General features: G+C 31.4%; 3 protein-coding genes across 10 annotated transcripts; 1 reads left to right on the top strand and 2 right to left on the bottom strand.

Annotated features, from left to right (window-relative positions):
• The first annotated feature begins 3,029 nt into the window (after positions 1-3,029).
• On the top strand, positions 3,030-9,890 carry LOC110630514 (mediator of RNA polymerase II transcription subunit 19a). Of its 8 annotated transcripts, none has more exons than XM_021778039.2 (8): positions 3,031-3,438; positions 4,694-4,776; positions 4,913-4,976; positions 5,801-6,090; positions 6,282-6,515; positions 6,856-6,915; positions 7,048-7,182; positions 9,384-9,890. In XM_021778039.2, exons 3-7 carry the CDS (start codon positions 4,946-4,948, stop codon positions 7,096-7,098), a joined length of 666 nt encoding a protein of 221 aa, XP_021633731.1. In that variant the 5' UTR covers positions 3,031-3,438; positions 4,694-4,776; positions 4,913-4,945; the 3' UTR covers positions 7,099-7,182; positions 9,384-9,890. The 8 variants fall into 8 exon arrangements, with proteins under 8 accessions (XP_021633735.1, XP_021633733.1, XP_043805839.1 ...); XM_021778040.2 differs by having other exon boundaries at positions 4,660-4,776; XM_021778043.2 differs by lacking the exon at positions 4,694-4,776 and having other exon boundaries at positions 3,030-3,438; positions 6,856-6,910; positions 9,389-9,890.
• Positions 9,891-20,811: 10,921 nt separating this feature from the next.
• LOC110630546 (agamous-like MADS-box protein AGL62) lies at positions 20,812-21,595 on the bottom strand. Its single transcript, XM_021778083.2, has one exon. The coding sequence runs from the start codon at positions 21,583-21,585 to the stop codon at positions 20,992-20,994; it is 594 nt and encodes a 197-aa protein (XP_021633775.1). The 5' UTR covers positions 21,586-21,595; the 3' UTR covers positions 20,812-20,991.
• Positions 21,596-25,826: 4,231 nt separating this feature from the next.
• LOC110629369 (flavonol 7-O-beta-glucosyltransferase UGT74F1) lies at positions 25,827-27,492 on the bottom strand. Its single transcript, XM_021776306.2, has 2 exons — positions 26,771-27,492; positions 25,827-26,684 (listed from the first exon to the last, which is right to left on the bottom strand). The coding sequence occupies exons 1-2, from the start codon at positions 27,434-27,436 to the stop codon at positions 25,944-25,946; spliced, it is 1,407 nt and encodes a 468-aa protein (XP_021631998.1). The 5' UTR covers positions 27,437-27,492; the 3' UTR covers positions 25,827-25,943.

Raw genomic sequence — 27,492 nt, 5'->3', positions numbered from 1 at the left:
TCTCATAGACTAAAAAGTAATTTCTCTAAAATATATGATTTAATTTGTGATAAAAATCATATATCATAATATTTAAATTTTAGATAAAAATAAATTTTAATTAAGATAGATTACTTTAATTTTTAAATTTTAATACAATAACTTATTTTTATATTTTTAAATTTAATTATAAAATTTTATTTTAGTAATAAAATCACATCTTATAATTTATCATTATATTTTTCGCAAATTGATTATTAAAAGTTATAATCGCTTATAAATAAGTTTTTTTTTTTAATAAACTAGTATCTCATGTTTATTAATTCTAAGATTTTAAATTTGTAACAAAATAATAAAATAGAAAATAAATCTAGAATTTTGACACAATCTGTATACTGATTCAAATTCAAAGAACTTTTTTCCAACTCTCCCCTTCACATTGATTTAATTTTTTTTAAATAGGCAAAATGAAAATGATAAATATATCATTGTTATTCATACTTAAGATATTAAAATTTAATAAATAAATATTAATTTATAAATATAAGAATTCATTAATAATTATAATTTTTAGAATCAATTTATAAGAATTAATCTTAATTAAAAATAAAAAAATTTAAATTAATAAATTATTTTATTAATTAAATAAAATTTGAATGACTAATTTAAAAGTATTATACTTCTATTTATTTGTAAAAAATAACTTATATTTGAAAAATATTTTATATGAAAATTAATAATATAATTTATTTTTTACCGCTTAATTTTAATTTAAAAAATAAAATTCATTAATAAATTTATATATACAAATCTTAATAAATGACTTTTTTTAATAGAGAAAGTTATTTTTTAAAAATTATTTTTTTACTAGAAAAATATTTTTTATTGACTAAATTTATTAAATGTTTGAAATGTCAAAAAATTCAAAAAATATTTTTTTCCTAATCTGTTTTGTTGCTTTTTCTTATTCTCATTCTTCTGTTTATTTTATTTATGTAAGGGTGGCTGTGGAAATTAATTTATCACTAGTAAATTAAATATTTTTATATAGATTTGTGGGTCTTTATATAGATTTATAGATACATATTGTAAGTAAAGTTTTTTGAAAAAACTATAGATAATATTTTTTTAAATAAAAGTATAAATTTAATTAGATAAAAAGACTATATACAACATCCTAAAGAAGGCCACAGCCCATACAAGAAAACCCTACTCAAGTAACTTTAGAGTCGGATTCAACCTGCAATAGCTACTTGGACTTTTCTTCCTCCTTATCTCCTTCTTCCTTTCTCCATATGTGCAAATCCCACTCTAACATCAAGAAAATACAATTAAAACATAAAAAGGAGAAAAAGAAAAGAATTAATGAAATTAAAAAGAAAAATGTAGAAAAGTTTGTAGGATCTATTCAAAGACAGCCATAAGTACATCTTTGAAAAAGTGCAACTATAGCTTGATGGGAGCCGAGAGAGTGGGGCTTCTTGTCCTCGCAATCTCATATAAATTTAAGAATTGAGAGTTCAATAGTTAACGGTTATGTGAATGTACCTAAACATATTAACATCCAATTAAGATCATGTAAGCACCAAATTGCATGGAAATAGTGGTATAGATGGTTAACTGTCACATTCCAAAACCTACAAATAGAAATAGGGCAATTATTAACTTTAAATTGTACCATTTCAAAGTTAGAGTAATTAGTTTTAGAGGAGGTGCTAGCTTAATCTCGAGCTAATTAGGGGAGGTGCTAGCTTATCCATAGTCATTTGACACATAATTGGTTTCGAGATAGAGTACTAAAAGTTGTGTTTAGAGGTCCAACTTGTATTTCATATAGAGTTATACATGCAAAGATAGAGTTAAAATAAGAATGATCACTAATAGTATTTTAATATCTTTAAGCTGTAATAACTTAATTATAGAAAGTTCAAATGAGAAAACAGACATATCTTAAAATAAAGTATCTAATGTGATAAGCAGGTTGGAATTAAGTTAACTGCATCAGCACAGAGACATCATCATAACCAGTCATTTACAAGATTTGTATTTATATTTGGCATGTACATTAATAGTCTATCAAGAGTCTGTAAATGAACGTTGAAAATAGTACAAATATATACAAATGTGTTGACTAATTTAAGTTATTATGTTCTATTTATGAATTTGATAATGTGAAATGAGCAAATATTGAGATTTTATGACTATTGTCCATAGGGATAATTGCTAATAAACAGGGGAGACTTTTGCAGTTTCTCTATTTAAAATCGTTTGTGAATCAACATGCGTTTAACCAAACTAAAGAACAAGTTATACTGGAAAAGCTAACTTAACTCCACATATGTAATTGCATATAGTATAGTATGTAGCATTCTTAACTGATCTATTTTATAGATGGGTAAGGGGTGTTACATTAACATTCTAATCGATTCAGGTTTATCAAACAGAAGTAAAGATATATTTACAATCTAACCCGACGTAAACAAAAAATTCACATTTAGATTAAAAGGGAGAAGATATATCTATAATCTAAGTTGGCGATAGAAAAAAAAAATCCACATTTAGGTTAGAAGAGAGATCTCTTGTATTTAGTGGAACACACAAGAGTGATTAAAAATCAAAGAGCATATATAATTTCTCTATGTATACGAAAGAAGATATGGTTAGATATTATTTGTAGACATTGCAATTAAATGAAAAAGAATACATCTATATGCATTACTCTAACTTTAAATAATTATATTATTTATTTCATATAATTTTTATTATAGGTAGTATTTAGTTTTCATATCTTCAATATTATTTTTTACAAACGTTAGTAAAATAGATTGATTAATATTTCCCAAAAAAAGTAATAAAATGATTAAAAAAATTAATTTTATAAAATACAAACAACCAACTAATTAATTTTAATAAAAATAAAAATTTAATTATCCTTAAAATAATGGCAATAAAAATAAGACTCAATAGTAATATTGATTATTTCTAGTTAAAGAAAGGAGTAATTATCACCGAGATAAAATAATAAATAAATAAGGAGGAGGAAAGCAACATAGAAGAAAGACCAAGGCCTGAAAAATCCTTACTTCTCATTCGCTCTCCTCTCCTTCCCAAACCCTAGGTAACCATTCCTCTTCTTTTTTTAAACCTAAATCTTTCAAATTATCCACTTTCCACTCGCATTCTCCACTCTTCTTTCATCTCACACTCTTAACTCTTCCTCCAATTACATCAATTTTTTCCCCACTTCATCAATCCAACATTACGCCATTTCAATTTACTGCTGCAAATTTCTCTTTTCTGTCTCTTCAACTTTTCGGTTGGAAGCTGAGTTTGCTGCTGAAAGAATTCGAGAGGCATTCGTTGCTTCACTGAAGAAGGAAAAAGGGGAGTTGGGATTTTTATTTATCAATTTAACCCTTCTGATCTCGAAGAGGAAGAATTCTGGTATCCATGCCAAAGGTATGCTTATTATGCGTTAACCTTCGACGTTTGACCTAATTTTGTTCGTATGATAATTTATTTGGAGTATTCTGGGTAAACGTCCCTGTTTTTTTATGTAAGTCTTGTACATTTGATTCTTGAAAAATTAAGGAAGGAAGAGAAAGAGCGATGGAAAAGAAGATGGTCCAATCCGTGTGCTTTTTTTTCCCTCCCCTTCTTTCTGGGTTTAGTAATGAGCTGACCCAAATTATGGAGAGAGAATATCAAGAGGAGAGGAAAAAAAGTTTCCTAAAAAGAAGATCTTTTTCACATTTTAGTGGATAATATGATCAGAAGCCTTATCCAATTTTGACTTTTGGTTGTCAAATTGCAACTTAGTGTCGTAATTCAATAACCAATGTCGTAAAGGTAGTGGGCACCAAATTTATAGTATTAACAGCTACGTACCTTGTTTGCACCTTGAAATTTATTTTCTTTTCAAATGTCTGGAATGTATATTCCCCGTTTGACTTCATCCAAAACCAAAGTTGATGTTACAAATAACGGAATTCATACTTCACATTTAGAATTTAAAGAAAAATCTGAATTATAGAATTATCATCATAGTGGTGGTAGATTTTTAGGTGAAAATTTGAGCAAACTCAGGAGCTATGGCTGACTAGTGATTGCTGCATATCAGAATATGGTTGAAAGTGTTATGGAGTTATTAGAGTGGAGATTTTTGTAACAAACGTATAAATTAGATCATGCCACGGTTAATATCTTTTGTATCATTTTTGTATTGGCAATATTGAAAGGGAATTATGTGCTGTTGTTCGGTCTGAACTAACAAATTATGGGTTCCTGTTTTGCGCATATGAGATGTAAAACAATGAATTTGTTGTACATTTTGCATTATGCTGAAGCATAGTTTTGAAGTTTTGAACAAAGTAGTCGGTGCATTAACCCTAATGCTTGTTTATGATGAGGATTTGAGTGTCTCAATTTTGTTGACAATGAAAAATTCAATTGACAAGCTTCAAACACTAGCTGGCATTCATGGGAATAATGCAGACAGTGTTATTTAAACCTTTATGAGTATCCGTTTATCACCACTTCTGTTTCATGTCTCTCTATCTTATTTTTTTCCAAAAAGCAGTGATGAGATAGAAAATCAATTGAATCCTCAGTTGATGAAACTAATCTTTTGGGACGAAAAAGTTCATCATTTTGGTTTGACGTGATGATCTTGATTTACAGTCTAGCATTTGATAGAACTCAAATTCATTGGCAATTGTGAACTTGTGAGCAAAATAATTCTGTATAAACATCGAATGGACCAATAACAAGTGGCTTGCAGTCTTGCTATGCATTTTGGTATGGCTGTATCTCTTTATGTATGCCTAGCTTAAGCAGAACCTTGTGGGATGCTTTCTTTTGTTTATTTATTGGAGTTTAATTTGTTGATATTTGGTGGTAATGGAGCATTCTTCCACATGTGAATAAATTGCAGCTGATTGTTCACCTTCTCATGAAACATTGACCCATGGATCCTGAAAGCAAGAAGTTTGAAAGAGGTAAGAATCCATTTTTAGAACATTTTTATATTGTTGCACCATTTCCTGTCCTTTTTCCACTTAATTTCTGGAGTTTAGATCTAGTAGATATATGATTATCGGTTGATATGTCCTAGAAAACACTCCACAGGTGGATTGTTCTCATTTGCACATTTACATATTTTAATCTAAAACTATGACTTTGATCTGCAGTTCTGTCATCCCCAAAATTACCATATTATTACCCTGCATCTTCTACGGAAGAGCTGTATTTTTAACTAGTAAGGTGGTGGTTGTTGTGTTTATACCAGATCCTAGTGTTGTTGCATTTTGTCCGGAACTGCTAGTCGTATTCATATCAGAAGGAATTTTGCTTTTGCATTTGTATTCTGCACTAAAAATTTAGAATTAGTAATGGAATGGTTATTGCATTTCTCATGCTGATCTTTTGGGGAGCTATAGGAGTTGCCTGTAGGTAGCTTGTAAAATTGTATTGTCTTTATCATCTTTGGGAATATGTGTTGTACACATGATTAAATTTGGTTATTGGATATATATCTGGCTTTGTAACTCTCCTCCTCACTCATTTACATGCACATCCTCCTTAATCTTTTATGAAAACTCGTTTGTATGATAAAAATTTATTGAAGATTAATATTTTGTACAACTGTCATTGTTATTGTCCAAACAATCATTATCCTACTCTTCTTCAGACAATTGAAAGAGGGGGAAGTGAAATAAGAAACTAAGACAGCAAAATAGATGTTTACCAAGCCTTGAAGGTGAAAATGTTGTTTTCTTCATCTTTGTTTCTTATACTGATGCTATCTATCTTGAAACTTCAGGACCTAGAGAGTTGACTGGTGCTGTTGATCTTATAAGTCATTACAAGTTGTTGCCTCACCATGAGTTCTTCTGCAAGCGATCACTTCCTCTGTCAATTTCCGACACTCATTATCTTCACACTGTGGTTGGCGACACCGAAATCAGAAAAGGAGAAGGCATGCAATTGGATCAGCTCATCCAGAATACTTCCTATTCTAGAGATAGCAATTCGCGCATACAGCCATTTGACCTAGATGTGCTCAGAGAGGCCTTCCAATTTAAGGAAACCACTCCTGTAGATTTGCCTCCTGTAAGAAATATATTTCCTTGGAATTTATCTTTGTTTTGTTATATCAGTTGTGTTTTCAACACATGACATTGACAACAATCCGTCATGGCATCTGTTCTGCAATTGTGCATATTGAATTTTATTTTGTAGAGCACTGTGATTGAGGTGATGGATTTCATTTTGTTGACCCTTTTCCTCATTACCTTCTTTAGGCAGAGAAGGGGACTCCTACAATTGCAGCAAAATCAAAAAGTGAGTCCAAAGACAAGGAAAGGAAGCATAAAAAGCACAAAGATAAAGATAAGGAGAAGGATAAGGAGCATAAGAAGCACAAACACCGTCATAAAGATAAAGATCGAAGTAAAGATAAAGATAAGGAGAAGAAGAAGGATAGGAGTGGACATCACGATTCTGGTGGTGATCACTCTAAGAAACACCATGAGAAGGTTGGAAGTCAAGGCTTTCTTGTAGCTACTGCATGAACACATATTAAAATTTGTGATAGATGGGAAAATGAGTTCTGGACTGCCTTGCAATTTACCTCCTAATTCCTATGACATAAACAGCAAACTAGTGAACTAGTGATTTGCCCAGGAGCTCTTACTTCATCCGAAACATTAAACAGGGTTATTTTATGTTGAAATAGACAATTGTGCTAGTTGCATGGAGTGAACTGCAGTTAATGTAATTTTTATTTTGCAAGTATTATGAATTCCCCACTTATTTTAAATGCAATTGAATTTCAAACATTGTCCATATGTATCTCTGAATTTCTTTTGTTTGCAGAAAAGAAAGCATGATGGAGATGAGTATATTAATGACGTCCACAAGCACAAAAAAAGTAAGGTAATTAATTTGATTTTTGGGTTATTTTGCTTCATGTTCAGTTTTAGTTCTTTTAGTCGACTCCTTTCATTCATTGGTTCCTGCAGCATGAGGCCTCATTTTCTTCTTCTTTTCTTTTAATTTTTCCTGCAGCATAAGAGTTCAAAAATTGATGAGATTGGTGTCATAAAAGTAGCTGGCTGAAGTGGTTGGCGTAATATCGTTCATTTGCTGTTTGAGTTGTTGTTGACAGTGGAAGTTTTACTTTGAGGCAACAAATTGTTTGAGGTAAACACCATGCTTGCCCTTTGCATTCAGCTCTGCTTTTCATTTACCTCATCTTTCTAGATCATATGTATGAGTTTACAGACTAACAAAATAATCTGTTCTAGGTAAAAGAATATATTACAATCTGTAATTTCCTTAATAGCCTAGCTATGTTTCTAAAACCAAACTTTTTTAGCCTCCATGTGTCCATAACCATAGGTTGCCCCCTCATTCATTCCCTTTAGTTTTAAATGGCTTTTATCTAGCTAAAAAAGAAAGATGTGTTATTTTATCATTTTTATCATATAATTTGAATTGAATGGAGGTTTTACATGTGTAAATTGGTTGACATAGCATCCTGCAGATTGGGCACTCTATGTTTTTACTTGCCAACTGAGGGTATTGTGACATTTAGTTTTTCCTTTAAATTTGATAGCACCTTCAAATTCAAATCCTCAAAGCTATATATACTTTTGTGATCTTTGGAATAAGAATGATATATCTCACTGCTAAAAAATTATATATTATATATGTGTATAGATAAACTTGTAACAAAGAAGATGAAGTTCGCTTATTTTCAAACTATGGTGATAATCACTTAAATTTAGTGGAATCTTTGGGAGATAAATGTCACACTGAAAACCACTAGGTGACCCACTGTAAATGGACCTACAACCGCTTTTATGACCTCTTATTATTAGGGGTGTTCGGTTCTTGCTCTAGTATGGATCCTACTAAGAACCAGAACTGGAGCCAAACCTCTAGATCTTTGATTTTTAGGAATCATACTTGGAACTAAATTTTGATACGATTCTGGTACAGTTCTAAGCAATTTTGGTACGGTGTCGGTTTGATTCCGATTCTGATTTTGATGGTTTTTTAACTTTAATTTTAATTTCAGTTCAAATTTTTATTTTTGCTAATAAAATTATAATATTTTTACATTTATTTTAAATAGTTAATAATTAACATTGAAATAATAATAAAATAATAATACTAACATTTAAACAATGTTAATATTAGTATTAATATATATTATAGACAATTCCTGATAAGAATATTATAGTATTTTATATTTAGTTATTAATTATATAACTTTAATCAAAATGTGTTTGTGTAATTAACATATAAAGATATATTATTTTGTTAATATATGATTCTGTACTCGTATAATAAAAAATTATAAAATAAGTAATATATTTATAGAAATAATAAATACTTACACACACATATATAATCTATTTAGGTAGTATAATTAACAAATTATTTAAATCATATTGTTAGAAATCTTTAATAACTAATTAAAATATGTGGTTATTTTATTATATTGTTACCAACTATTTAATAGTTAAGAGAGAGTTATATTTAAATGATTTGAATAATTTAATTTATAAAAATAAGTTAGATAATATTAAATATAAAAATAATTAAAGAGAAAGTGTATATATATACACAAACACAATGAACTAATTTTTTATTAAGTTTAAGTTTTGAATAACTAAAAAAAAAACTATTTTATTTATATTGTGCCATATTTATGGTTTTCTATCATATGTTATTTAACAGTTTATAGAATTAAGATTTGAATTGTTTAAACAAAAGCATATATTTTTAGTAATATATTTTATAAGATTATATTGGAATTATATGAGATATAAAATATATTACTGAAACTATATAATGGAATATTATTATAACTAAAATTATTAAAAACATATATATAAAATTGATTCTTCGGTGTGTTTCTGGTTCAGTATGGGTCCAGTTTGGTTCTTGACAAAGAAGCAGAATTAAAACCAAATAGCTAAATAAGTTCGGTTTCTATAACATCGATTCTTTTTCGGTTCCTGCTACGGTTTATCGGTTTGGTTTGGGACCCCCAAAAACTGTGCACAACCCTACTTGCTATATACTTTCCAAGTGTTTATTTTATACTGTCATTGAATGTGGCGATCTTTTATTTATTTGAAGAAAGCTGCATTCCTTGGGCATTATCGAAAAGATTAATTATACTGGGTTTAGGTCCTCTGCGAAGACCCTGAACTGTTTGATGCTTTGCACTATTTTATCCAAGCAAAATAGCATCCCGTATTCAATAATACAAAAGATTCTCTTTTAGAATTTGCTTTTGTTTTATCAACTTCTATTTCCTTACTCGATTTATCAAATCAGCCGTTGTCTACATGAAGAATATTCTGATGGGTTTTTTTCTTGTTGTGCAGAGTAGGTTCTGAACTGACTGAAAAATTGTGAAGATGGTGAATTCACCTGACACGGGAAAATTTGGATGCAGAATGAACTTTGTATCATAACAACAATATAGTTGCTGATAACAGGCTAAACTTCAATCCTTTCTTCTGGGTTTATATGGATATTTTGGCATGTACACGTAATCGCAATCTTTCAACCATTTTGGAGTAGTCCTAAAGCCTAGTCCCATAATTAGCTTCAAATCTTTCAACCATTTTGGAGTAGTCCTAAAGCCTAGTCCCATAATTAGCTTCAACTAGAATCATCACTAGTGTTGAGTAGCAGGAAGATCAGGTTTGAGAAAGAGGATTTTGTAAATTAATTCCTTTCTGCCTCGTTATTGTGGCAATGACCAACATAAAATTAGTTCCTAAAAAGGTAGGTCCTGTGTTTTTGTTCTCATTTGAATGGTCAACTTAATGTGAAAATCATTGTAAAGTTTTTCTTCTTTGAGTACAGAACAAAGAAATTGTTAGGTCTCTCAAGGGATCATTGCTGCCATTTAGTTTTTTGAGTTGAAGAATGTTTTCATTTTCTTGTGAATTGTACGGCATGGAAATTAACATGGTCATTTTGGTTCGGTGTTGCGCTTGTTCATGGACCATATGGTCCGATGTCATATGCACTGCGTTTAGAGACGCGTTTTGAAAAAATTAACGAAAAAGTGGAATTTTTATAAAACTAAAAAGTAATAGTACGAAAAAAACTAAAAGTTTTATATATGTAATCATTTTACATATGATAAGAAAAAATGCAAAACATTTTAAAAGTAATTTTAATATTATTAATTATTTTAAAATATCATGAACCAAATTCTTATTTAGCTGCAAAATCTCTTTGAAAAAAATTATAGTAAAAATAAATAAATTTTTTTAAAAAAATCTTTTTATCATTTTTACAATTACACTATTATTTTAAGTTTCACCAATTAAATCCCGTACTTTAACAATTGCTCTTTTTGCATTCCAATCTTAGATTTTTTATTAAACGACTACTGAAGATGCCACGTGGATTGACACGTAGGCTGTCCATGTCAAATTTATAACCCCTAAAATAACCTCTAAATTCAGTAACCCCTAAAATAAGTAACTCCTAAAAGTGAATATATAAATAATCCCTAATTCTCAAATTCAAAAAGCAACAAATCCCTAATTACAGAGAAAGTTCAGATTACTCTCTCTTTACTTAATATAGTCACACTCGAGTGTAAATGTCTGAAAATGTCTAGAAGTGGGGGTTCAATTGCACAAAGTGAAACAACATTCGGTGAATCTCAGTTATTTTGTAGCCATAGAACGAGGGCTGCTGTATATGCATGTTGTACAGAAGGGAATATTGGTCGAAGGTTTTTCAGATGTGGAGCTTGGTAGGTAATCTTCATGTGTCTTCATTTTGGTTTTCTTTTTTCGTTCAGATGGTATTTAGTGATGTTTATAAGCTTTGATATAGAGAAATGACTACCATTTTTTTCGGTGGCTTGACCCTCCATGCACTGGACATCAGAAGGATGTAAGGACTTTCCTGGTTCGACAAAGAAAGATTGTGAAGGAGAAGGTGAAAGCTTTGGAAGACGTGAACACTGAATTAGAAGATTAATGGATGCAAGAGAAAGAAAAAAGTGGGCAATATGAGTTCCTGATTGATGGAATGCAAAGACAACTTGAGGTTCTGAATTTAAGTAACCACAACCTACAATGTGATAATTCTGAGTTGAAGAAAGAGTTGGGTCTTCATAGGAGAAATGCTTCCTTTTTTTGTTGGACTAGCTATGTTCCTTGTGTTAATATATGTTATTTCCTTATAGTACAGTAAGAGTTCTGTTGAGGAAATGACATGTTTATGTTAGCTTGAAAAAAGTTTGTAAATTCCTTTATAAATCCAAGTTTGATGTGAAATGAAGAGTTGAGCTTATTTAATATGGTAAACAGTAACTGTCAAATGAATGAATGATTTATAAGCAGCTTTGAATTGGTACAATTAAATAACCTGTTCTTAATGTATTTACCATATTCCTTTCATTCTATGGAACCTGTTCAATATCAATTTTGACTGGCATGATATTAGCTTGTCTCTTTCTCTTCCTTCTCATAGTTTCTGGCAAAGATATAGGTGTGGCTTATGTCTTCCCTGCAAGAGGAGGTCTCCTTCTCATTTTCTATTACAAAGAAATCAAATTTCAATAATAGTAATCATATTACATAACAAATAAAATTAATATCATTGTAAATTTTAAACACTTATTGGTATAGTGATACTGAGTTTAGGTTGTTTGCATGTCCTCTTGTTGTGTCCATAGTTGTGACAATTCTTACACTTCATCTTCATACCATATTTATTCAATTTGGAAACTCCAGTTATGGAAGAACCTGCTTCCTCACATGCAGAAGTGCCTCCTGAGCTTCTTTGGCTTCCCAGGCATCTTCTTAATTGGTGGAGGTTGAATTGGCCAACCATCAACCTCAGGCCACATATTTGGACCATTTAAAGGCCTCAATGCATTTTTGTAAGTGTCAATGTAAATGCCTGTGCAGTAAACTTTATCCATATATTTCAGTGGGTCTTCCCTTATATAATTCACACAAGCACATACATGACAATATGGGATACCTCTACAGCTACAATTTCTTCCAGCCAAGTCTACTACATATTTATCAGCCTTATTGCATATTTTAAAGCAATAACTAACAGCAGGCTTCACTTGACATTGATTTGTGAGTTTCTTATTATTCTCTAACTTCTTTCTTATCCTTGTACAAATGACATATTCTGATTTTATCATTAATTCTAAATTCCTATGCATTCTTTCCATTAATAAACTCCTGATATCTTCAAGCATATCTACCATAGGTAATGACCTTGAATTGATAATGAAAGAGTTAAATATCTCACAAAAATATTCCTGTCAACTATGTTATTGCAAGTCAAGGTACCTATGAAGCCTTTGCAAAACTTGTTTGGATCTTTGGCCATGAAATCTGAATGTGCATCAGTAGACTCTTGCTTAAACTGCTTCATTTTCCTTTCAAATGCAGGTTGGTTTGTGCAAAAAACTTCTCCCTAAAAGAGTTTTCTGAATTTTTCACCTTTGTGAATCTTCTTCCAGTTTGTCCAAATGTGTCTAGCACAGTTTCTTTGCTCAGCACTAGGGGCCAAATTATAGATTGCATTCATAAGACCCTACAAGTAAATCAATTCAATGAATTACATGTCCCCGAAAAAAAAGAAAACTGAATGATTAACAATTAAGAGAAAAATACCTTTTGTTGGTCACTTTTAAATGTCCATGATGTGCCATCAAGAACACAGAGATCCTCAAACAACCTTTGGAGAAACCACAACCAAGTCTACTCATTCTTACCCTCGGCAATAGCCCAAGCCACATGCTACGTTTGATCATTCCCATCCTTGTCAACTGGCACTAGTGAGCAACCACCTAAGAATGTCTTTAAGAAAGTTCCATCAAACCCTAAAAATGTCTACATCCACTCAAAAACCATTTTCTCAATGCACTGAATCCAATGTAAAACCTTTTAAAAATTAGACTATTAGGTATGTTATCAACATCCAATTCAAACTCAAACCTCCCCTCCTATCATTTTTCATAAGCTCAGCTTTATAAGACCTCAACTTTGCATATTGCTCTTAAACCCCTAATGATGTTTAGTGCCTTCCATTGGGCTCTATAACATTGACTCTTAGTCACTGTCAAAGCATATTGTTCCACTAAAGATGATTACATCTCTTTCACTTTTAGTTCAGGATTTACTTTTAACTTTTTTCTAAATATTCTTTAGCAATCCATTCTGATGTTGCTTGTCTGTTTCTCAAGGATCTAAAACATTTATGTTCTTTAACAGGAGTCTTAATCAAGAATGTATGCTCATCTTGCATCAAGCTTCCATATAACCTCCATGTACATCCAAGTTCATACCTAACAAACAATTTCTTCATTTCACTCTTCAAAATTCTCACATTGTACCCTTTACACATAGCATATCTTTGAATTGCTTGTCTACATTGCACACTATCAATAAATTTCATCCCAACTTCAAAATTCAAACTTTGAATTGCTTCTTTCTTCTAATCTTTTTGGATTCTAATCCATAATCTTCACTGCTCATAGGGGTTTGTGACACACTATCTGAGTCATATTCTTCAGGAAAATCTACTTTTTTATAATCAGGATCTTCACTATTATCTAATACCTTTACTTCTTCATCTTCTGTATCTGAACTAGAATATCTAAACTCAGGGCTTCTACTCTTTGCAAATGGTTTCCCGACGGTACTGCTTTTGAGAAGTAAAGTATTCATAAAAAAATACCACAAATGACAGCAACAGTTGAGAGAATTCAGACCTCTCTTGTTACTAAGATGAAGAGCAACATCAAAATTTAAGTTATAGAACATGGGAGGCGGAGCTATGACATTCGAAACCGAAGAAGGCAGCCACGTAATCCTCTTGACTTGAAGTAGCCATCCCGACAACTTCATGGCAGAATTTAAACGTGTGATTAAAAATCCACCACGAAAAACACAAGTTGAATCAACATAATGCAATCACTATTAAAGCTAACTCTCAATATCAATGGAGAAGTTATTACAGACAACCTGAATGTACTAACAGTTTTATATTAATCATTGATTATGATGAATCTAAAAGAGATCATTATTGATGTTCGGACTTTCCACACTCTAGAGCGAGACCGGACCTGGCCACACGAAAGCAAATCGGTTCAATATTGCAAGCTCTAGCTCAATAATGTGGAGCAGGATGGATCAGCCATGAGTGCAGTCCTACCATCATGTGTGCCGAAAGAAATTAAATGGTCGTTTGACGCGGAAGGATACTCTAACTAGTAGAAAAAAAACATCAATTACTAGTAGACAAAACTGAAAAAAGGATAAAAAGAAAAGGGTCATGATATAAACCCTATTTTTTGAATCTAAGAACATCAATTATAATTAATGATTATAATAAAAATGTTGTACTATATGATAAAATTTCTCACATTAATAATTTAAAGCCTATTGATATATGTGGATGAGCTAGGTTTGACAGAGGAAGTTGGGTGACTTCTGCTGAATTTTGGATAACAAGAGACCACAAACCTAGCTCGTCAACTGTGAATCCGAGTTTTCTTAGTTGGTAATTATCATTTTCTTCCAGAAATTCTAATTTGATTTACACTATTTGGAATTACTTCTATAATTTAATTTGATTTTATATAAAGAATAATATAAATGATTTATGTATTTACACTACAGAATTTAATTTAAATTACAACCTTGGATTAGAGGGTGTGGTTTTGGTTCTGGAATGATTTTTTAGAACCAGAGTCAGAATTAAATTTCAGTATGCGTCCGGTATGATTTTATGTATTTTTTATTCAAGTTCAGTTCTAGTATTCATTTTTATTTCAGTTCCAATTTCAATACAGTATTCGGTTCTTATAATAAAATTTAAATTGATTTAATTTATTCATAATTTTACTATTTTTAAAATATAAATATTTATTCTTACAAATAATAATAATTTTTATCACACTTATTGAAAAATTATTATTATTATTTTTATAACATTTAAAGTATGAATTTTATATAATTTTTACTATTAAAAATATAAAAATTATTTTTTAAAATTAATAAAATAATATAATAAATTTTTTAATATTAATTATAAATGCATTAAATATTAATAGTTACTATTAAATTAAATTAAAATAATTTTTATACAGAGTAATTATTAATTAAAAATAAAAAATAAATTTAAAATTAGAGATAAAAGAAAAAATAAAAAGAATTTTTAATGGTTAATTAAATAATTTTAATGCAAAAAACTTTGAATAAAATTATTTTTTTAAAAATTTAATAACTTTTATAATATTTACTTTTAATTCAAAATCAATTTTTATAGGAATTTAAGAAAATTGAATTCTACATAAAAATTAAAAAAAGTTTTTAATTTTTTTAAAATTGATAAAAATTTTAAAAAAAATCATTTCTTTTGAATTTTTTCAAAATTGACATTAGATTTTAATACAAAAATAATGTATAATATAATTTATTTAAATGGAACGAAATATAATTAACGGATTAAATTAATTGAATTATAAATTTTTAATAATTAATTAGTTATTAAAATACTTGAATTATAAATTTTAATAATTAATTAGTTATTAAAATACATAATAATTATATATATATATAGCTGCTAATAACAATTATAAATACTACATATACATATCAGTTTATATATAAGTATTTTAGTAATTTATATTTTATTAGTATAATTTTATTAATATTGAGTTAGTGCATATACATAATTTATTTAAATAGAATGAAGTTTAATTAATTAATAAAATTATACTATTAAAAATATTTAATAATTGAGTAAGGCTAAAAAATATAATAAATTTATATTATAATAATAACAAGTATGAATATATATATAATTATTTTAATAATTTATATTTTAATATTATAATTTTATTAGTATATATATATATATATATAAGTAGAATAAATTATTATAATTTTGTTAGTATATATATATATATATATAAGTAGAATAAATTATAATCACTAACCAAATTGACTAAATAAAATAAAAATATATTTAATAATTAAATAACATTAAAATTATGTATATATATATATATAATTTTATTAAACTTATATAATATATAAAATATATTATTAAAACTATATATTAAAATTATAATATTATTATAAATTATTTAAAATATATATATAAATCAATTTTTTTTATATGGTTTCACTTTAGTACAGATCCGTTTTGATTTCTGCATAATTGTTGATAAATAATAATATTCAAAACTAGATATCCAAATAAATCTGATTCGATTTAGTTTTTAAATTTTTAATTCTTTTTTAATATTAATTTGATTCAATACGGTTCTTGATGATTACTGGGCCTCCTACGTTTGGGGGCAAGGCTGGACACTAAAAGAGAACACAGACACAAGGCCCATCAGCCTTTTCTCAAGGTGAATCAGTTCAATATTGCTCATCTCAACTCAGTCAAGGAGATCAGGCCGGACAGACCTCATACGCGGGCCCATCTGAAAGAAACCTAGCTTAGTGACACGGCAAGAGAAAGGAGAGCAGGCCAAGTCACCTCGCAGCCCTGCCGCATGCGCGCCGGGATGAATTAAATAGTCGCTTAGCGTGGAGAGATGCTCTGATATATCCGTACGTACGAACCTGGTTGACAAAGACAGGTGAGGTGACATTGTAGCAGAGAAGCAATTAGACGTCACTAGCGGACAAAAGGAAAAGGGATAAAAGGAAAAGGGATAAAAGGGGAGAAACGTCTTTTTCTCCATCCAAACTTATATAACTACTGTAAACCCTATTTTCTGGATCTCAGAACATCAAATAGAGCCGTCTGTGGGAAAAAAAAGATTTTACTATCTCTAAAGTTCCTAAATTCACCTATTGAGACCCACATGAAAGTATGAAAGTTTGTGCGAAAAGGAAGCTGGAGGTTTACAATAACCCAGCTGAAAAGAAAAATTCATTATGTTCAAGAATATTTTGATAGTCTTTTAGATAGTTTATTTTAATGTTTATTAGATTTTATTACTACTAACTTTTTTTTGAAACTTGGTAAAATAAAACTTCAGATCGAAATACTTATCTATGAGTATAAAATCTTAATCTTTTCTATAAAAAGAAAAAAGAATGAGTGATGTATATATTTATTGAAATTGTGAGGTCGGCCATATATATGTTGTAAAGGTTAGATAGGTAGGTCGACTATAAAGTCCCAGATTAGCAAACTAGAGAGAAAATTAATAAATAAAAAACAAAATAAAAAAAGGGGGAGATCCGCGAGAAAAAGTAAAACAGGCTAGGTATATTGAACAACTCTCTGACTGGATAACAAATAGACGAGGTCGGACTGCACAACAAATGATGAAAAATAGATCGGCAGAAGAACTCAGGTGAAAAGACTCCAACTGATTAAATGTTTAACAAGTTGGTGGAAGGAAGCACCAGCGGGTCGTCCTCAGCAAATCAGAGAAAAGATTCGACAAGTATCGTTGTATTGTAAGTGGAAGCACATCGACTTGAGAAAGAATCACTGGCTGAACCTTACTTGACAAAGTCAACAACACTGTTAAAGAGAATACATGTTGAAGTCGGACATGTGCTCGAAGTTAGACCTGTGCTTGAGATTAGAGCCATGTTTGAGGTCGGACTGCTGACTGAGGTGGATGAACTCTGACTCTGTATGTCGTCCAGCTTAAAGACGAGGTGAACTAAGATGCCCCTGGTCGGCATGGTCGGCGCTAGTCCGTTTGACCAATGAGAGGACGACTGATCAAGCACCACTAGTCGAACCACCAATGGTTTCGCTGGTCGGAGCATCGAAAGGTCGGCATGATCGGGCATCGAGAGGTCTGTATGGTCAAGCCTGTAGGTCGGACAATTAAGAGCTCAACAAGTCTGTTAGGTTACTAGATCGACAAGCCTTCAACCTCGGATTGAATAGGCCAGCTCTAGCACCAGGACGCTTGATCGGAGCATCGGGGGGTCCGCATGGTCAAGCCCATAGGTCGAACAATCAAGAGCTCGACAAATCGGTTGGGTTACTAGGTCGGCAAGCCTTCAACCTCAAATTGAATAGGCCAGCTCTAGCACCAGGATGTCAAGCGTTCAAAATTGAATTGTACAGTCTGACTATGCTACCCGATTGGCAGATCTTAAGAGAGGGTTGAACAAGTTGTCAAGCTGTCAATTCCTCAAGCTTCATATTAGCAAGTTGGTGCGTAATAGGTGTTTCCTCTATTTTTCTTTCCTGCAGAGCCCAGAGAACGATAGCGAGAAGCAATCTTGGCGTCTATTTTCATCATGCTTCTTGAATCGCTCCAACCCTAAAGTAGCAACTGTATACATCGGATCGGCGATTGTGAGTCGACCTTTTTGCAACTTTATGAGTCGATTCATAAGCTCATCGGGTCAACAACAACAACAGCAGTCTGAAGGCAGACTGAAAAAGAAAAAAAATTAGAAGACGCAATCAAATAGAATCCTGAAATCAAAATTGAAGAAGAAGAAGAGGAGGATGGATTTCATATGAATAAGGAGACTGGGGAGATCGGAGGGCCCTGAGGACTCGAGCCAACACAATACAGTGATTGGAAGCATAACGGTCGCTGCTCTGATTTTTGAGAACCAGCACTCATCCGAGGTCATGCTTGTCACACTTTGAATAATCATGTCAATTGAGATTGAAGTAAGGTACACATAAAATTGCCACCTATTTGTTACTTATCATTAGCGTAAATTATGTTCCGGTCACTTATTTTGCTTTAGAATTTCGAGACTGTCTTTAGCTAGAAAACAAGGCCTTAATCGCTTATTTTAAATACTCATGATATATTATCTATCCATACTACTCTAATTCATAAATCTGACTTGAATGTTGGAGGATTTCCATCGGGACATTCCCATTAGATCCCTGATTATTTTTCTTTATTTTGTATATTTTTTTCTTTAAATCAAATATTAAGGGACCAATATGATGGAACAGGAAGAGAACCAGATCTATCAAGTGAAGGACCAATATGATGGAACAGGAAAAGAACTATATATATCAAGTGGAGCAGAAAGATAATTAAATCTATTAAGTGGAGCAGGAGAAAAATATCTATGAGTTTTTAATTTTATTTAAAAATAAAAAAAAATATTAAGTCAAACAAAGAATACCTGTTGACAAAGTCACTGGCTGAAGCTTACTTGACAAAGTCAACAACACTGTTAAAGAGAATACATGTTGAAGTCGGACCTGTGCTCGAAGTTAGACCTGTGCTTGAGATTAGAGCCATGTTTGAGGTCGGACTAATATTTCAGGTCGGATAGGGCACAACTCATGGCCATCCAACTTGATTGCAAAGCAGCAACATGGAGACAATAAGAAATGATCAAATGTCCAGGCTGACCGAGGTGGATGAACTCGGACTCTGTATGTCGTCCAGCTTAAAGACGAGGTGAACTGAGATGCCTCTAGTCGACGCTAGTCCGTCTGACCATCGAGAGGACAATTGATCAAGCACCACTAGTCGAACCACCAATGGTTTCGCTGGTCGGAGCATCGAAAGGTCGGCATGATCGGGCATCGAGAGGTCTGTATGGTCAAGCCCGTAGGTCGGACAATTAAGAGCTCGACAAATCGGTTGGGTTACCAGGTCGGCAAGCCTTCAACCTCGAATTGAATAGGCTAGCTCTAGCACCAGGATGCTTGATCGGAGCATCGAGGGGCCCGCATGGTCAAGCCCATAGGTCGAAAATCAAGAGCTCGACAAGTCGGTTGGGTTACCAGGTCGGCAAGCCTTCAACCTCGGATTGAATAGGCCAGCTTTAGCACCAGGACGTCAAGCGTTCAAAAATGAATTGTACAGTCCGACTATGCTACCCGATTGGCAGATCTTAAGAGAGGGCTGAACAAGTTGTCAAGCTGCCAATTCCTTAAGCTTCATATTAGCAAGTTGGTGCATCTGTTTTTCTTTCCTGTAGAGCCCAGAGAAACGATAGCGAGAAGCAATCTTGGCGTCTATTTTCATCATCCTTCTTGAATCGCTCCAACCTTAAAGTAGCAACTGTATACATCGAATCGACGATTGGGAGTCGACTTTTTTGCAACTTTATGAGTTGATTCATAAGCTCATCGGGTCAACAACAACAACAGCAGTCTGAAGGCAGATTAGAAGACGCAATCAAACAGAATCCTGAAATCAAAATTGAAGAAGAAGAAGAGGATGATGAATTTCATATGAATAAGGAGACTGGGGAGATCGGAGGGCCCTGAGGACCCGTGCCAACACAATACAGTGATTGGAAGCGTAACAGTCGCTGCTTTGATTTTTGAGAACCAGCACTCATTCGAGGTCGTGCTTGTCACACTTTGAATAATCATACCAATTGTCATTGAAGTAAGGTACATATAAAATTGCCACATGTTTGTTACTTATCATTAGTATAAATTATGTTCCGGTCACTTATTTTGCTTTAGAATTTCGAGACTGTCTTTAGCTAGAAAACAAGGCTTAATCATTTATTTTAAATACTCATGGTATATTATCTATCCATACTACTCTAATTCATGAATCTGAGATGAATGTCGGAGGATCTCCACCGGGACATTCCAATAGATCTCTGATAATTTTTCTTCATTTTGTATTTTTTTTTTCAAATAAAGTATTGAGGGACCAATATGATGGAACATAAAGAGGACCAAATCTATCAAGTAGAGCAGAAAGAGAACTAAATCTATCAAGTGAAATTTGAGGAAAATCAGATCCATGAGTTCTTAATTTTAGTTAAAAATAAAAAAAAAAATTTAAGTCAAACAAAGAAACTTGAGCACTGCTATCCAAATCAAATATTTAATTATTTATTTAATAATTATATTTTCGAGATATTTTTACACGCATTTAACGTATCATTTTATTTGTCGGAAGCGTGTAAGAAATTTTCTCGATCGGTGATAAAACCCTACCTACACAAACAAAAAATCCGAAACTAATCCATGATTAAGCAAAGCCAAAACAAATCAAAAAGGCTCGTCTCCAAAACCAAAACTTCCAAGAGCATTTCCAATATTCTGATTAGCCATCATCAACTCATTAGCCTTAATACCCACATTCTTCCTTAGCTCCTTCATGGCCCTCACATATTCTTCAAGCTCCTCCACGCCCATATCATCAACACAATCATCCCACCAAAACCCTGAATTCAAATCACTTTCCCTCATCTTATTCCATTCTTGAATCATCGCCAAACACTTCTTCTCCTCCTCCAGCTCTCTCACTGCCTCCTCGTACTCTCTATTCCACTGTTGAATACTTGGGTTATTGCTGAGATTGTTCATGGGATCTTCTTCTTTTGTATCGAAACCCTCATTCAGATACCGATCCAGAACAGTCTCTACATTCGGATGGCCGAAGGCGAACACCTTTTTTCCTGGAGAGAAGGCAATTACAGCCACTTGTGCGCCGGAGAGAAGGCTAAGCTCGCTGGCTTTCTTGACTAGACCTGCTCGGCGTTTTGAGAAGGTGACTTGGAGATTGCTTTTTGCTTCAATGGGCTTGATCTCGATCTTTCGGCGGCCTTTGGTTCTCTTTTGGTGTTTGTTTGTGGTAACCATGGCTGCTGGTGAAGAGGGTTAATGGGTTGTAATGGCCGAAGATGTGAAGATATTTATAGTTGTGAAATAGGTTTTATTTTTGGTAATTTATGTGATTTTTTTCATATTTTATTGCATAATTTATGATAATAGTGTATAAAATTTAGGATTTCTAGTATGTCATATTATTTCTTTCCTTTTCTGTCTAAGGAAATTTTAAAGAAGATGATTTGTTTTGAGATTTTGGAGAAACTCAAGGATTTTTTTTTTTATATAATTAATAAAAAATTTGGTTGACATTGAGACTTGATTCTAGGATCTGTTAGAACAGTTTCTACAATCCTTATCACTTAAACTGTCTTAAATATTTTATTATTTTATTATAATTAATTATATATATATATATTAATTCATATCGATGTCATTACAAAAAAAAATTTTAAATAAATAAATAAAACTTATTTTTAGTGTAATTAATTATTATTCGTATCAACTATTAATTTATTTGTAATTTTCTATTTATGAGTAGGTTTAATTAATTTATAACTCAAACTAAACATTTTTTTAGTGTAATTAATTATTATTCGTATCACTTTTTTTTTTTTTTAAAAAAAAAAAAAAACATAAAGACAAAGCTCATATGTATATCTTGGAAAATTTTTAGTTGTATACTAAGGAATGTAAAATATTTTATAGACCAAGTCAATCAGAAAGCAAGGCATTATATTTTGCATTGAAATTCAATATTTTCTGTAAGAATTTACTAATATTTTACTTGCTTATCCACCATTTGTTGTACATATCTATACACATAGTCTAGCTAAGTTGTTCGTTCCGTTACTGCAATATGGCAGTGCAAATACGAGGATGTTTGCCGGGGGTATTTTTTTTCCTTTCGTCTCTGGATTTTTTCTCTCCACTTTTGAATGATTTTATTTTGCACAGTTTCTTTATTGGAAAATTATATAATTTTGAGGATAGTAATAAATAATGAATATTTTTTTTAAAGTAAAATTACTTATTATATTAATAAAATTTTATTAAATAAAGAGAGATATCATTTCAAATAAAGACAATTATGTCTGATAGATTCTCTAGTTAAACTATAAGCAGTTAGAGTAGCATTACGACGAACCTATCTAATAGAAATATCAGTTTTAGAGTCTAATAAAAATTTACAATTATTCAAAATTAAACCCATGCATAAGATAATTTGGCAAAAATACTCTTCAAGTGTCTATTTAAACCCCTACATAAGATAATTTGACAAAGATATTTCTCCTTTTTTTTTATCTCTCGAGCATAAATTATTAAAGTCTTCCGAATAAAATTACGGAAGAGAGCTTCTACGACATAAATCTCGAATAAGGTTCCAAGACTGACGTCGTCGTTGTGATTCCGAAAACCCATAATAACTAGTAAACCTCCATTGAACATTACCTTCCGAAACAAAACTAGGAACCAAATTCTTTAATGCAATAACTGTCCGAGAATTGCCGTCATAAATCTGCTAAAAAGATCTGTATATTCTGAAAATTGATTGGATTGTATGTGAGAAACATCTACATTATACAGAAATCATAAGTGACAATCGAAATATCTCCGGAACTCTTAATAGGGACAACAATGTCTTTTCTTTCATCGACAGTCAATTGATGCAGATCGTCTTACATGAGAAGACATGAGAACGGAAAAGAAGAAGTTAGGTTTAAGGAAAAAGAAAAAGTGAGAGTATCAAGTCACAAAAGGGTTATAGAAGAAAATTTTAAATAAATAGAGAAATTTTAAATAAATAATACATTAAAGTTTACATTATATTATATAAACATAATGACACATTTTAGAAAATATGTATATAATTCATAATTTAAGAATTACTAAAATTGAAGGATATTCTATAAAAATTCTAAGTATTTTAAAGATATTCTATCATAAATGCTTTTTTATTCTATATAAACATATGATGTCATCCTATCCATACAGGAAATAATACGATATCTTTAAGAAATAATCCAATTAAAAAAATAAATTGAAAACAAACTTTTAATTTTCTCGTCAAATTGTTTTGGTAATTGATAACTTTTTTTTAAAAAAAAATAAATAATTTTTTAAGAAGAAATAGAGTTTTCTTTTTGAAAGTGGAGAGAGACAGTCTCTCTTCTTGGTTGATCGATCAAGAGAATGGAAAATTAATAGGCAATTATGCCAACCACCCACAAAAAAATAATTTCAGGGTAGTAACTATAAAAAATTTGAAAATTAATTTTTTTATAATTTATATAAAATAAAAATTAAATTAAATTCTTATAAACAATATATAAAAATTTTGTTTCCACATTTATTTTTTAACTTTGTTTTGAGTTTAAGGACTATTGGGCCTCACCACCCCAGTATGAGGCCTAGCCCATAGTAGTGGCCCTGATCCAAAAGTTTTGGTGCCTCCTTCATGAGCTGGCCTGAACTCCCCAGCCAGGAGGACGGGCCTCTCGCGGACCCCAGCCCTTTCACACCAAGCCCGACCCGGGATGTGACAGGATCACCTCGCAGCCCTGTCTGCACGCGCGCCGGGAGAATTAAATAGCCACTTAACATGGAGAGAGCATCTTTTATACGTACGGACCTACATGATAGAGACAAGTAACACAGTAGCAGAGAGACTGCTAGACATCACTAGCAGGCAAAAAAAAAAGGAATAAAGAGGAGAGGACACCTTCCTCTCGCCCGGGCTGACCCAATCATTGTAAACCATATATTCTCTTGAATCTCAGATTATCAGAGTTTATAATTTCTTTCAAATTATATAAGTCTATATAAAATCAATGCAATCTTTAAAAATTAATATAATTAATAAATTTTTTTAAATATAAAAATATTTTAATATAGTTTTTAAAATAAAAAATTAACTCCATTTGGCACAGAAAAACACTGATCCTTTTTTTTATTTTTTTAAAAGCTTCTAAGGTTCATACAAGAGTTGAGTATCTTCTAGATTTGGTAGTCTTTGTGCTTCACTAGACTTTGTTTTCTTTTCTGGTAATCTCGAAAGCCTCCCTCAATCAACGTTGTCCTAGGTGGTGACAGTCTAGAGATTTCTTCAGCAAGCTCGGATTTTCTTTTCTTGACATTATGCCGAGGTTTACTTTTTATATAAAATATTTTTAAATTAAAATTATTTTCAACAAATAAATAAAAATTAAATAAAAAATAAAAAAAAAGAAAGAAAATTATTGGAGCCATCTAATATAACACTTCAGTATGACAGTAATTGAAATTTTTTGAAATTCCCCACTAACCTTATATCACTATTAAAAAATTTATGCTTTCACAAAGTTAAAAGTAAATCTAAATTAATTAAATTTTAAATTTTTTAATAAATTATCAATAATATTATTAATTTGGTACATTTTCAACGTGACAAAGGGTGCTTCTATAGTACATAATAATTTGTAAAAAAATTAAAAATGGCTAAATATATCAGCATTTGTCAATTAAATTGTGATAGAATCATTTAGTTTCAACTTGGTAAAATGAGATGATATAAAATATTCATAAAATTTTAAAAAAAATATTTTATTTCTCAATAGAGCGATGAAAATTTAATTTAATTAAATGATATATTAAAATAAAATATAATTTTATATAATTTCTATTCACTATAAAAATTAATTTTTTATAAAATAATAATTTTATTATTTGATTCAATTTTATCGATTTGAATACAATTAAGTAAATAATTTATTATTTTCTCCAAAATTAAGGTTTTTTTTTTCCTTCGAAAAGTCAGACTTACAAATATTATTATATAACTTCACCTCTATGTTATAATTCTATCCAAAAAAATTGACTGAAATAATCAAAATTAAAAATTTAATTTTAGTTCATAAAAATATTATTTTTTGTTATAATTATTAAAATTCAAATTATTAAATTTAATTGTAAATTTACAAAAAGATTCTCTTTTTTTTTTTAAAAAAAAAAATTGTTAGGCTTTTATGTTACAGGAAAAAGATTTCGTCGGCTTATGGAAACTATAATTAATTTGGTGAGAAAGGTAGTTGGAATGATGATTAATTTGGTGAGGAATGTAGTGGGAATTATGAAGTTATTGTTGTGAAGAAGCAAACAAATTTTTACCTATGACAGTTCGAATTTGACTTATCAAATCAGAAGAATGTAAGGTAGTTGACCTCAATTTATAGATTTAATTAATAATTTTTTAAAAAATTTAATTAATATTAATTGAATAAATAAGATTATAGATATAATAAAAATCTATCGTATAATATCTTTTCAATCAATCATATTATATTATGATTATTGTTTATGGAAGCTTTTGACATTAATATTATGAGCTAAATCAATTGGTACAAGGAGATAGATTAAAAACTATCATTATTAGGATCGCCAAACAACTTTCCGACAAGCTCATTGATGTTCTTGTCGGAACTTCCACCTTCATCGGCTGCTGCTTTGGCTAGTTTTCTCCATTTCTCTGCATTTTCTTGGATCTCTTTCCTTCTGTCTCCCTCAATTACTTCTCTTACGTAATCTCTTATGGCATCTCGTTCAACAATCCCTTTCTCGCCCATTGGAACTCTAATTCCCACCTTCCAAACATCCATAATATGCTTGGCGTTGGTGCTTTGATCTGTCCATTGTGGCATTGCCACCATTGGCACGCCCAGACTCAAAGCTTCCAACGTTGAGTTCCAACCACAGTGTGTGAGAAAGCATCCCACTGCTTCATTTGCTAAGACCTCTAGCTGTAGACACCATTTCACCACCAAGCCCTTCTCTGAAGTTTCCTCTACAAAGTTTTCTGGGATTTTAGCTTCTTCAGATGCTCTTACTACCCACAAGAAATAACAATTGCTCGCTTTTAAACCCCAACACAGCTCTTCCATTTGCTCAGCTCCTAGAGCCGCCAGGCTCCCGAAAGACACATACACAACTGACCTTTTCGGCTTATGATTGAGCCAGTTCATGCAGGCTTCATTGTTTGGTTTAAAGATACTGAAACCATAGTCTTTGTCATCTTGGAATTGCTTGTCTAAATACATGGATGGTATAGTTGGTCCAATTGTCTTCAATGGCCAGAGCTTCGCCAGCCAATCTCCCGCCTACAGAACGTTCAATTTCAGATTTTCATATATATATACATCAAAATCTGCAAATCAAAATAGAAACTAAAGGTTGATTCACTAACCTCTGGTTCCAACTCATAAAACGTGTTGCAGAGAACCCAATCAGCTTCATCAATATTGCAGAATTGATTTACAAGCATGTCAAAGGCTGCAGGATAAGATCCATAGTGATGAACGAAAGATGGCAGATCTTGAACTTCAAGAGGAGGCAATCCAGGAGCTAATAAGAAGATATCATTCTCCTTAAGAGGAGGTTTGATCAGCCCTCGAAAAACATTATAATATATGATATTAACAGCACAAGATTGTGTGAAAAAAACAGCAGAAAGCAACTCAAATTTCTTGGCAACTTCCAGACACCAAGGCATAAAAGCATCATAAACAATGCAATTTACAGGAAAGCCAGAGGCATTTAGCTTCTCAACAAGATTTGAAAGCGTTTGAGAACCCACCTTCTTGAATGTATCCAGGTAGACCTGGATGCTCTCTGCTTGACCTATGCCACCTTCATCGTAGCCGTCTGATATGGTTTCGAGAGCGATGGAAGTGGTGGATGATGGTGTGTGGGTGATGGTTTTGGAAATAAAGCGAGTATTAACAAAAGTGACTTTAACTCCTTTGTGTTGTATGCGTTTGGAGAATTGAAACATGGGGTTTATGTGGCCTTGGCTTGGATAAGGTATTACTATACAGTGAGCTCTGTAGGCTTTCTCTCCTTCTTTCTCCATTTTTGGTTCTGCAACAATTTCTGGACTCTCTTGTTTTGTTTTTATAGTGGTTAATG

Source organism: Manihot esculenta, chromosome 13 (genome assembly GCF_001659605.2).
Source record: "Manihot esculenta cultivar AM560-2 chromosome 13, M.esculenta_v8, whole genome shotgun sequence".
Classification (NCBI taxonomy): domain Eukaryota; kingdom Viridiplantae; phylum Streptophyta; class Magnoliopsida; order Malpighiales; family Euphorbiaceae; genus Manihot; species Manihot esculenta.
Note: the sequence above shows the minus strand (reverse complement) of the source record. Positions and strands in the feature narration are given on the sequence as shown.

Excerpts from the sequence above, each read along its gene's own strand:
- LOC110630514 (XM_021778041.2), top strand. The coding sequence starts at position 4,946 with ATGGATCCTGAAAGCAAGAAGTTTGAAAGAG. Across the intron at positions 6,516-6,855 it reads CTAAGAAACACCATGAGAAG|AAAAGAAAGCATGATGGAGA; the intron begins GTTGGAAGTCAA and ends TTTTGTTTGCAG. Across the intron at positions 6,916-7,047 it reads ACAAGCACAAAAAAAGTAAG|CATAAGAGTTCAAAAATTGA; the intron begins GTAATTAATTTG and ends TTTTTCCTGCAG.
- LOC110630546 (XM_021778083.2), bottom strand. The coding sequence starts at position 21,585 with ATGGTTACCACAAACAAACACCAAAAGAGAACCAAAGGCCGCCGAAAG.
- LOC110629369 (XM_021776306.2), bottom strand. The coding sequence starts at position 27,436 with ATGGAGAAAGAAGGAGAGAAAGCCTACAGAGCTCACTGTATAGTAATA. Across the intron at positions 26,685-26,770 it reads TTTATGAGTTGGAACCAGAG|GCGGGAGATTGGCTGGCGAA; the intron begins GTTAGTGAATCA and ends AACGTTCTGTAG.